We start from the raw sequence: 12,739 nt of genomic DNA, 5'->3' as shown, positions 1-12,739 counted from the left end.
ATGTCAAGTTCACATTGATGTCATAAATGTCATGTATCCAATTACACTGTCTACTGCAGTTAAAGCAACATTTGGTAGCCTGCTCATGCTTCTCCTCTTGTCTTTTCACCCGTCAGAATCCCTTTATTCATCCAACAGAGGCTGAGTCTATTAAACATTAAATCATTTTCATGCTGTTATACACATCAATTTAATATGACTTATGCAAAATAAGAAAACTCCATTCACTAATAGCTGCTTTCCAAACAGGGAGTCATTAATTCAAATGTGTTTTCAGCAACCAATTTGCAAACACAATGTGACAAACAGGACTGAGATTCTACTCTGCTATGCCATTAAAACTACATTTTCCTAAATAAATGTTGAGGTCTCATACTGCTTGGCATCTTAATGCGTGTGCTGCAAATGGCTCCAAACCTATTTTGGTTTGTATGGGAGCATCTAAGGCGAGTGAAGTATCAGAGTACCAGCCTATCTATTCAGTCTCATCCAGAGGACGAGTTGGAGCCTGCCAGCTTTTAAAGAGAATGCAGTCATAATGGAGTTGGTTCTGAAGAAGAAAAGGAAAGAGATTGAAGGAGACAGGGAGATTGGTAAAGAGACAGGGGTGGTAGGAAATTAGAGTCAAATACTTGACAAGTTAACAGCAGGGATTGAAACCTTTTACGGTTTTTCTGGTAACCTGCTGGCTTTGAATTAGATTTTACAATCGGCCTACATAGTGCTACCGTGTGTCGTCAGTGACGGAAAACGTGTTGACTAAAGTTATTACTTCTCTCCCCTTATCACACTATTCCGTTAAATCCTCACCTTTATCTAAGCTATAAAGTGCATCTCATTGCTATTTACCGACCTGAGCTCTGCACCTATAGCTTAAATCCAAACTGGGCTCTTTTTTTCCAAAGTAATAAAAAGCCAATCTTCTCCAAAAGTTTCCTCTTTTAATCCCCCAAGAGTCAGAAGCCAGAAAACACACACACACACACACACACACACACACACACACACACACACACACACACACACACACACACACACACACACACACACACACACACACACACACACACACACACACACACACACCAAGGTAATGAAGTTTCCCAGGCAGAGTGTGATGTCAGTTTGGTCTCTGGCACACTCCCTGGTGATCTCGACTGTAATGCAGGACTTCTACAGGACTGGAAAATGGAGTGGATATAAATCATCAGTTAGATATCACACAGGGTAACAAAAAGTGTGTTATTAAAAGGTATTATCCACCTAGTCTTACTACAGTCATTGCCCTTATCAAATTTCTTGCGTTATTTGCATAAAATGCATGAAAGGTTAGCTTTTAACTTTCCCTACTCTACTATAGAAATGAATGAAAAGGATTGCTGTGTTAGAAGTGAGGGTGATAACCTTTATTTCGTAAAACCTGATTAGACCGGACTTGTCATTGCACATTTGAGACGCCCATCAATGTCTGTTTTATCACCCTGATCCAGCATTCATTAGCTTCTCTCCTCTGCGTGTCACTATTCTATCCCTTTTTGCATTATCGTCACAGAAAATATTCCATGCATGCACTTACTTGTGTTTGTTATCTTGGGTATTTCCACTCTACTGGCAAGCATATCTAAGCAGTGGAGATGGAGAAAGAATCCGACAGGCGGAGAAGAGGAGGCTGTGATAGGAGGGGTGTATATAGAAGAAAAGAAGATGAGAGCGGAGGGCTTAGAGGAGAACAATGGAGAAGGAAGGTTGAAGCCGATGGAAGGATAAAAAAGGTGGGTGGCAGAGAAGGGCAGGGATAATTGGATCGAGGGAGCATTTTTATTTGACGAGGTTGAATGTACTTCTTGGACCTTTTCAACCAATGTCCTGTGTAATCAGAGGCGCCAACAAGGCGGTCACAGCATGAACACAGAGTGGTTTAAAGCAACTATTTAAAAATACAAACATGCCCCAATACCCAGCAAGGTATTATTTCGAACTATGGCTTTCAAAGGGTCATGTGAGTGGATGACATTAATTGCCTGAACTATAAAGAAGCGGTGGGTCCTGATTCGTCACAGAGGGGGAGTGATAATGAAGTGTCCATGTGAGATGAGATCGATTCAGTGGGTGTTTGGCTGTGACGTGTTAAAGCAAGGATTTATTAACCTGAGTACTGGTGTGGTGGAGCGTCTTCACCAGGTACAGTATACTTCAAATGGAGCACAGCAAAGAATACAGAAGAATTATCTGATGAATGTACTTTATCAAAATCAAAAGTACTCAATATGCAGAATGGACCTTTTCACAGTATTATGCTGTTATGGTTATTATATGATCCTGTTATTATACCTGAAAGAGCATTTCACTTTTGTACTTTGTCAATGTGGACCAAATCTAGATACTTGAAATACTGTGTTAGTAGTACAGTACTGCATTATATCATATCAGCATACCATGTTTTTTTTAATATATGTAGTATTTTGTAGATTTAAATCAACACTTAGAAGAAATAGAAATATAATACAAGCACACATAGCGGGAAAACAAAAGAACATTTTATTCCATTATTATTAGGGTCCATCCATCAGCTGGAGGCACAAGAGGGTATTCAAAACGTTATAGCTGCATTTGATATGTGATCATTAAGTTCCAGGAATTGCAAACAGTGTTAACTTCAAATATAGGATGTGTGTTAGGGTTATGTCCCTGCACTGTTGGAGTCTTTGTGAAGTGACTATAAATACTGCGCAGGACAAAATGTTTATGGTCGTTGTAAGGTCTCCAGAAGGAAAATACACCACTGAATGAGCAGTGTTACCTACTCTGCTCTTTCCCTCTGTCGCATGAAAACACATTACACAGTTTTTATTGCTTTTTGTACGGGCACATTTCATATACCTATGACATATAACATCTTTCAACACTGTAAATGCACCTGTGAGTTTTTCTCAGGGTGTAAGCTGCATGGGTGAGAAGTTGAAACGTTTTATGATACCTTTACACAATAATTTATGCTTGTGAATTTATTAGTGGTTCAACACGGTATTTTACCCTGAAATACAACTGCTAATGAAAGATAGGTGTGCAGGAAGGTCTCTGTCAGAGTGCATGTTGTGGCGGTGAGAGCCTATAATTAAAGTACACCCACCTGCAAGCCATTCCCTTTAAAAAAAAAGGACAGTCCATCTCTGCTGATGTCGCTGGAAACTGAGGATCAGGCATCTGTTAATGTGTCAGTTTATGTGAGTGTTTAATGTGGGAGTGTGACGGCACACAGACAGACCTCTCGCTGCTTTCCTGCCTGACTTGGCAGCGCCGACTTCACGACTCTCGGTGTGGACAGATGGCAAGGACTTACCCCACGAAGTAACCCTCCAACAAACACACACACACAGACGAGATGCTCAACACAGGAACTTCCTTGGCACCCACTGACTTGTCTCTCAATCCAACAATGAGTCACGCATAGCATCCTCTCGAAAGCGAGTGTCTGTGTTTGTGTGTGAATTTAGGCAGCAGTATGCTTCGATGAATCACCTGAAGTCAGCAAGACAAGCCTCGGCACCTGCTGCTCTTTTCTGGTCACGCAGTGGACCTCAGCATAAACAAGAGCCTTTGTACTGACCACAGCTTCAAACATCAATTCTATTCATTTGCATTATAACAACCTTTTCTGACAGCTAGCATATTAAACTGACACTCCTGTTCAAAGGGAGATTCAAATTCAACACTGAATCAATTTTGATCTTCTTTCACAGTACAAGTGCTCAAGAAGAAGATCATTTGCACTTTGGGATCTAATTGCTATCACTTGCTCTTCAGATATGTAAATGTAGAGAATGACACCAGGCAATGAGAAGCTCTATTCACCACTGACATCGTATATAATCAGCCATCTCTTCAAACTACGTTCCTGGATTTGAGTGACATAAAAACCTCTATGCAAATAAACACAGGTTTATAACGTGGCATCTTCAGAATGTACAATCAGAAATTACGAGACAAAGCGTGTCAGGATGCTGGTTTATTTCATGCACAGCTGATCTTGGTCGGATTATTGGCCGCAGAAAATGTGTGTGCGCACCTGAATGTGGTGCATGTGTGAGGGACTGTAGGTGGACATTTTGAAGAATCTGTAAGGCCAAACAAATGAAACTGCTGAAACATAATGCTGTGCAGTGCATACTTTAACTTAATTAAAACGCTAAACTTTAAGCAGCAAATTAAGAACTAGTTTTCAACAGTGCCAGACTAAGACTTTTGAGCCCATTTGAATTAGTTTTCGCCATTTTATTTAACAGTAAGGTCAAAAAAAAAAACTGATTGTAATTTTCTCTGTTCTTTGAAATTCAAACTTAAGTGATGGAATAAAACAAATAAAATGTATCTTATTTATACCATACCTTTATGCAAATGCCACCATACAGGGCAGGATAGGTTTACTTAAGAAATAAATGGGATAATTGGGTGTTGAATCTGAGAGAACATTTTATCACAACTAAAGCCGAGCTTGCTTCACTATCATCATAATAATACCAATGAAGCCGATATCTTATAGCAGAATAGTGTTTATCTCTTCTACAGCATTAGAGACTTGAGTAACCCTAACCAAGGTGCATTGAATCATTTGTTTTCTCATGGTGGCCCAACAGTGAGACAAGTCCCTTTTTGTTAGTCCAACTTGAATTGGTCACCCATCTGTAGGTAGCCTGGGTATTGACTCATTTAAGAGAAGGAAAAGAAGTTACTACATTTTAAAGCGTAACACGTGAATTTTATTAAAATCAAAACAGAAATTTCCATCAGTTAATACAAATACTCAACAGATGACGGTACACCAATGTGTCAGGTTATCTTCTTTAATAAATGTTTAGATCTTGGAGCCATGTCCTACTCTAAATGATTTCCCCCTTGTAGCAAAACTCTCTTACAACTGCAGGGCTGCATCTGATATTTAAAAATGTTTTTCAGTGGTACAGTCTGGATGCAAAATAAACAATCCATTTGATCTAGGCAGGGTCATACAGGGTTAAGTCGATGACAGGACATTTTAGAGGGCAATAGGGAATGTTTTTTAACAGTAAATAAAGTTGTATGTCCGAAAAAAACGTGTGTAAAAAATCTTTGCAGCTCACTCCACGGTAATCTAGGCATCATCGGGTTTATCTGATGGAGGTCCACATGGTTGAAGCATCTTCTCCATCAGGTTGAAGCGGACACGCGCTTTGCTCTCGTTCTCAGCAACGGAGAAGTAGTTGAGCAGGTCAAAGTGACCCATGTAGGAGCAGTAAGAGTCTCTGTGCTGGTTGACCAGCCACTCCCACTTGCTGGTGTCGGCGTGTCCTGTGCCGATGTACTTGGACTGAAGATGCTCCAGTTGACTGTGGATGTTGTATCTGTCCGTCATTGTTGCTGATATGAGTCCCAGAGGTTCTAGAAAAAAATCAGATAAAATATAACTATAAATGTTCATGCAAAGGCAAACAGTTATCATTTAAAAAAAACTATCATATCTGGCTCATTGGAAAGAAACCCTATGCTGTTAGTTATCAACCAAGTCAGTCCCTGTCCCGGTTGTAGACTTAAACTAATGTCAAATGATAATAGTTATTGTCATACAAGTTAAAATGTTATTTGAAATGACCAGCGTGGTTGTCCAAACTCGTTAAATAAGTTGCTTCCACTGCTGGACTCTCACACATTTTTAACAATGCAGCTCATTTTAAAGAACTATTCGTTATATATACACACAATTACATAATGTTTTTAGAACTTCAGTATTATTTGCTCCCTAACATTTATAATGAGCTACTTCTTACTACATATGCACCATTTACACCTAAGCAAATTCCTCGTGTGTGTAAACCTAATTGGAAATAAACCCAATTCTGACTATTACAGCAAAAAGTAAATTTGAAGGAATCATTTATTAATGTTTAGTTTCACTGATTAGATCACAAACAGAACGGGATCTCGTCTTTGCAATTCACTTTATCTGTGTTAAAGATGGTTACGTGCTCAACATTTTGAGACTACAACTACCTCCCCCTCTATAGAAACGATTATAATTTAGACTTCTTAACACAACTGCTCTCACTAAATCACGGTAAAAACAACCGCGTTTATGTACTTCGATTAAACTTTGAGTCAGTTACATGCTCGATATAAACGTAAACGTAGACGAACACAAAGAAGCAGTTAGCATGCTAACGCTTTTTTCAATGCATTTCTTGCTAACAGTAGCGTGTTGTTAGCTCGTTGTTGTTAGCACTGATAAAAGCTTTTCAACCGGTTAATTAAACTAACAGCTTGGGTATCAATAACGGATACTCAGTAATGATATAGCTCTAAAAGGCTAAATGTACTTACTCGATAATATTAAATAGTTTAGGAACGAAGTCAAAAGATGTTCGTCGCCACTTCGTTGCTATGGTTGAAATGCAATAGAACGATAACTTCCGGTAGGTTTTCCCTGTGCAACGGACCGGCAAGAAACACAGGCGGTAACCTTTCGTTCCGCTTCTCAAATTCAGATCCAAAACGACTGGAAACTGTCTGGCACGCTGTTAATTTGGCAACCCCACCACATGTAAGTTTAACATTTTTGTTTGGTGACTAAGTGTTCTTTTGGTAGCAAACAACAATACTGTTATCTCTTTATTCAGGATGCAAGCTGTATATGAGACCTTCGTTTGAACATTATCTTCAGGTTGGCTTACTTCATAAGTTATTTTGTAACTGTTATTAATTATTTGAGTTGCTACGTTTCCTGCCATTAGTTAAGTGCTGATTGAGTTACCCTTAATGGCTACTAGCTGTATGCATGAATATGTAAAGAGATTGACTGTATGAGGCTAATGTGTTGCTAATACAACATTTAAGGTAACCCCATTTGTCATCTGCTGGTATTGCTTGAATTTCAAAGATTGTTTCTAATCCTTTAATCAAGCCACTGCCTGCATCTTCTGAGATGACATTAAAAGCACATTTATATTCACAGGCAAAACTTTTCTTTAGGATTTTCCCTCATTTAATCAAATAGCTTAAAAAGCTTATTTTATTATTAAGCAAATTAGATTTGTATTACAATAACTCTTTAATGATTGTGTAGTTGTTGTTCATCCCACTTATAAAGTCCATTCATCCGCTAAGCTCCATAATGCAGAAAACATTATATTGAGGTTATCAGTGAGTAATTGTACATCTTATTTTAGTTATTTCCAACCATGCAGTCCCTTGATGGGAACGCTTTGTACCTTGGATAATTAATGTCCTGGTGCTAGCACAGGTAATTTTCTTTTTCGATTTCAAGTGTTTTATTAGTTTGTTGCTTGTTGACCTGTGTCAACCTCCTTTCATTAGAAACCGGAGTGCAATAGACATATAAATAGTCAGTTGTCCAGATAACATCTGCTGGGTCAGACTATCCTAACAGCACAGATATGGTGCATAAGCCTCATACATAAAGCATTATCGTTTTTTGCCACCTTACCCAGGAACTATACTGCATTTTTCCCGTGTGGAAGATTTACAGCTACTTGTCATGTTGTTGAAATTTGTTAATGGAAAATTGACTCTGGCTTCCTTTCCCATAAGACAAAGAGGGAATTGCCTGAGTATTTAAAAGTTATGGTATGTGTGGGAAAGGGGTTAATTATCCAAAGATGTGGGTGGTGCTGTTTCTGATTTTAATTCAGCATTCAATAAATGGAAATAACTACTTAAAATAATTGACAAAGTTTGCGCTCTAACGGCAATAGAAGCATAGTACAAGTATCACTGACATGCTGTTAGCTAGGCATCATCGTCAGAAGTTAAGGTATATAGAGAAAACATCCATCTTGATATAAGATCACATCATTGAGATTCACTTTAAAGATAAAGATAAAGATTCAACTTTATTGTCATTGCACAGAGTACAAGTACTAGGACAACGAAATGCGGTCTCTGCATTTGACCCATCCTAGTGTTAGGAGCAGTGGGCTGCCATTATGTACGGCGCCCGGGGAGCAGTGTAGGTAACCAGTGTCTTGCTCAGGGACACCACGGTGGCACTAGGTCTTTCGGGGACTTGAACTGGTGACCTTCCAGTTCCCAGGCCAACCCCCTATGGACTTCGCCACCACTGCCCCTTACCGCCCCTTTAATGTATGATTGAACTATACACAGCATACCTATTCAATAAGTCCCTTGGGGATTGCTGTCCATGACTATTAATAGTCTGTACGTGCTATGTAGAAAAACCCCTACGGACAATATCTTGATATGAAGGCTTATGGTAGCAAGAGATAGAAATTACCTTTCTGATGGCACATCCTGGCAGAAGCCGCTGGGGTCAAAGACACCTTAACTGTGGTGGGGATGGTTTATTGTCATTATTTCATCAAAGATATAAAAAAAGAGGAGTTTGGAGGCGTTGATTGGTTTTCATTCCATTATGTTTCTGGCATAATGCAGTGTATTCAGTCTTTTAGTGTTACATAGGAAAAGTAATGACTTCAATGCGTTTTGAGGGATACAGTGAGAAGGTATCTATCTGGCTGAATGCACAATGAGTGCAGCAGATGGGAAAGGATTTTAGATTTACATCAGAATGAGAATAAAAATGGCATTGTATGTCATTTTACCTTTGACATCCACTTGAAGAAGGAGAACTGACATTGAAGAGGCAAAAATGAGATGCGCACTCAGGGTTTCCCACACATAGACGACCCATTTAGTTTTTGTTTTCTTTGTTAATCCGTCCGCGAGCACGTCGCCATCCGCTCCTCGCTCTATGCCTCCTGTACCTGACACTTAAAAGGTAAAGCACGACACCCCCCCCCGTGCCCAGTCATTTGCACCCCCCTCAAGTATATTTCAGATCTTTGGGAAACACTGACACTCATTACAGCCTGTTAAATTATTCTACTCCTTTCTCATTATCTCCACTTGTGTTTGATCATGGCCAATGTTAGCTGGTCTTTTTTGAATTTCCATTTCACAGTCTGTGCCGGTACATTGATTTTCAACACTTATTAGAGGATTCAAGCAGATTTTTATACAATCATTGATAATACATATATTCCCTTTCAGGCTTTTGTAATTTACTATCTTAGCACACAGCAGAACTTTTATTTTTCAACCTGGTTATAAGCAACACTATTTTCTGTATCAATGAAAAAAGAAGAATTTCCCAATTTGGGATCAATAATGTATCTATCTATCCATCTATCCATCTATCCATCTATCCATCTATCCATCTATCCATCTATCCATCTATCCATCTATCCATCTATCTATCTATCCATCCATCTATCTATCTATCCATCTATCTATCTATCTATCCATCCATCCATCCATCCATCCATCCATCCATCCATCCATCCATCTATCCATCTATCCATCAGGTATTCTATACGTAACCTTGAATACCATTTCCCACAGGCCATCCGACTACTCAACTCACTCATGAAAATTCCATGAACATGACAACTCTGGCATTCAAAAAGACCAACTGAATGTTAAACTAATTTAAACTCAATGTCTGTACTATGCTCTTTATATGCACAGTATCATACATGTTAGCACACATCTCCATGCTGCTATTCTGCACTTTGCTATATTGCACCTTTTTATTATTGCACCTTAGTAACATACTTCAAAATTGAATCAGGTTCTGGCACACTGTGAATATTCTATTCTGCATACGCCCACTGTCTGTCTGTATATGTTGTGTCTATTTGTTTATGTCTGTGTGCACTGTTATATTATATGTTGTGTGTTAAAAATAGTAGGCTACTGCACATTTTGGAGTATGGTGAAATGCAATTTCGTTCCTCTGTATAATTACTTATTGTATGGTCTGATTGACAATAAAGTTACCTTTTTTTAACTTTTAAAAAGACCAGCTAGTGAGGCGTGTGTCTATGTAGAAGGTATATTGTATCATAGTAATGCAATTTAGAAAGGTACGCAAGTGTGCACTACCAGAGTCTGATGATGCTCTTCAAATACAGGACACCAGTATCTAATGCATTGAAGTTTCACTAATGTGTTTATTGAGTACACATCTAATGTTTACCTCAAAGGTGATGTGTCACACAAGTGAAGATCTTAATGTAAATTCTTGTCCTTTCTGTTTTTGCACTCGGTTGTAGTTTCCTCTCATTTTTGGTGAGGAACATCTATGGTAATATAATAGTCACAGGGGCATGATAATCAAATTTTGATAGCCAATTTTTCTGCAGACCAGGGAACTGCAAAGCACTTACGGTAGAGGAGAGTAATGAAATCAGGTGGATGGATGGGAATATTGCCTGTCTGGATGGCTCCTGTGCCCCACAGTCCTGCTGAGTGATAGCCCAGTAAAAAATGGAGTCAGCGATACATCCAGTGATTTAAATCAAATGCCTAAAGAACTTCACTACACCCTGTAGGGTTGTTACAGTGATGGCTGGTTAGTCTAAAGACAAACCGAGGCGTTTCATTGGTCAGCTGTCGAACTGCTGGTATTTGCTGGGTGGCTGGTTTATTGGCTGACAAAGTAATGAGGTGGTCGGCAGCTTTACAGGACTCAGTGGTCATTTGTTTGCTGGTTCATTAGCTTGACCAGCTGACATGGTTTCTGGTTTGGGCGTACATCCGTTCTGTTTTTCACTGTACAGCCCAAGGCTTTTTATTTTCCCAGCACACCTGAGATTCTCTCGACACCAGCCACTGTTCATCTTACTGACATGCTGTGAAGCACACAAGCAAAACACAATGTTCCTCTCATTTGGATGATGTCAGCTAGCAAGCCATTCATCAAGCTGTGAAATAGCCTGAAGAAACTGCTGCTCTTTGACAGTGAGAGGTTGCAAACTCAAAGCCAATCGGATTTGCCATGGTTCTAAACGTACAATCTCACTACTTTCTTACACTTGCAATTTAGGGTTTCATAAGGATATATCTCTTATTGCTGTTAAAAAGTCATTACTTCTTCATATTTCAAGCATGCTACTATAGTAAAGAGCCTGTGGCTTAGGTTGTGACCTGAGAAAAAAGATAAAATGAAAATCCAGCCTTGGTGTTTTCCCTGGAGCCTTCAGAGCGTAACGGCAATGTATAGTATGAAGCAGATAATTACAAGGTCCTCGGTACTGCGATACTTTCTCATTTGAGCAGTAAGCACATTTCCTGTAAGTACAGATACTGCACTGAAGCACATAGTATGGCATGGCATGTTGCAGATGCTTCTACAGAAAATATGCCGCTGAATCACTTAAAAAAAAAACATGATTTCCAGGATGTACAAAACATGTACTTGATCGTTGATATAATATCATAATATGTACAGCAGAAGAACTGTATTTAAATGCATCGTTATTACAAGATTAACCTCAATAAATAAGTCCAATGTACATGTATAGAAGATCCTAACAGAGGTGAATAAGTTGGCAGGTGATCCTGAAAACAGCATATTCTATAGTACCATATAGGGGGAAATTAGCCACAGTAATGCAATTCTTTATAATTGTTTTAATGCAAAATGATCCTAAGTCTTCTGATAAAGACCCTTATCATTCTCCACACAAATGATTTGTAATACCTCGCCATTTAACTTGTGTTTGGATGATTCGCTTTCCGACAAGGGCATCTTCACAACATGACGTCTGAACGAGCGCTCCATCTCTGCAGAAAGAGGGGACATTCAACGCCGCTTGATACAAATCGCTATGACAGGTATAATAATGCTGCCAACTCCAATAACATAATGCCTGGGTCCCTGACAAACCCATACAGGACAGGCTAGTGTTTAGTGCGTGTACGCAGACATGCATGCTGCAAACACTCCCACGCCCTGCTGAGACTGTGCTGATGACGTTTTCTCACCAGTGTAAACAGCTCATCCACAATACACATTCATGCTTGAACGTTGACACCACAGTGACCTGGCAACATGCCTGGGATTGACAATGGTCACACAACACATTTGTATGCATTATGTTATTGGAGTTGGCAGCATTATTCAGCTCAAACTTTCCTTAATGTTGGGGAAATACTTACGTTTCTAGAAATCAGCAAAGCTCACTTCTATGCATTAATGCATCCAGGTGTGGAATAAAAAAACACGGGAAACAGCTTTCAGTCCGTTACCTCATTACCTCATTCACTTCCCCTCGGGTAATACGTAGCGCCATATGCCAAGGGAGTGGCCACTTGCTAAACCCTTCAGGATGAGACGACTCGTAATGAAACATACCTGCTGTAAAGCGAGCATTAAAAAAACTGACAATAATACTTTAAGATTAAGATTGTTTGTAATTGTATAACTCATATGAAGTCTAGCATTGTACAGAAAATACATTATTTCAAATATGCCCTTTGAATTAAATTGTTGTTCCCTCAGTCCTTCACCAGTCAATCTTAGAGAAGTCCACTTGAGTTTTAAGTCGTCACTGACATGGAGGACATTTATCTTGCCATACACGTTTAAGTCACCTGCATGCTGGCTTGTTGTCATGCCATACTGGGAGAATTAAAGGGGCTGTATTATGCTTTTTGGTTGTTTTGTCTTTCCTGTAGTGTGTTGTATAGGTTTTTGTGCATGTAAATGGTCTTCATATGATACAATCCCAAAGTGTGTCTCCTAGGTTAGCGCTCAAACACATTATACGTGATAGACGAAGGGGCGGGACATCTTGACAAATCACAACAAAGCCGGCCAGCTAACCAATCAGAGCAGCCTGAGCTCTGGTTTCAGACAGAGGGTAAAAAGAGGTGCTGCAGCACATGC

At 39.4% G+C, this 12,739-nt stretch overlaps 1 protein-coding gene and 1 long non-coding RNA gene across 3 annotated transcripts in view; one reads left to right on the top strand and one right to left on the bottom strand.

Annotated features, from left to right (window-relative positions):
- Positions 1–4,734: 4,734 nt before the first annotated feature.
- Positions 4,735–6,510, bottom strand: sf3b5 (splicing factor 3b, subunit 5). Its single transcript, XM_063875169.1, has 2 exons — positions 6,352–6,510; positions 4,735–5,415 (listed from the first exon to the last, which is right to left on the bottom strand). The coding sequence occupies exon 2, from the start codon at positions 5,387–5,389 to the stop codon at positions 5,129–5,131; it is 261 nt and encodes an 86-aa protein (XP_063731239.1). The 5' UTR covers positions 5,390–5,415; positions 6,352–6,510; the 3' UTR covers positions 4,735–5,128.
- Positions 6,339–12,739, top strand: part of LOC134858936 (uncharacterized) — a 38,780-nt gene continuing 32,379 nt past the window's right edge. Inside the window, exons 1-2 of one of the 2 annotated variants that reach the window (XR_010165021.1) lie at positions 6,339–6,571; positions 6,648–6,691. This is a non-coding gene — a long non-coding RNA (uncharacterized LOC134858936). The remainder of the gene's footprint in view (positions 6,572–6,647; positions 6,692–12,739) is intronic. The other variant, XR_010165020.1, reaches the window with a different exon arrangement.

Source organism: Eleginops maclovinus, chromosome 22 (assembly GCF_036324505.1).
Source record: "Eleginops maclovinus isolate JMC-PN-2008 ecotype Puerto Natales chromosome 22, JC_Emac_rtc_rv5, whole genome shotgun sequence".
NCBI lineage: Eukaryota > Metazoa > Chordata > Actinopteri > Perciformes > Eleginopidae > Eleginops > Eleginops maclovinus.
This window is presented reverse-complemented; position numbering and strand designations above follow the sequence as displayed.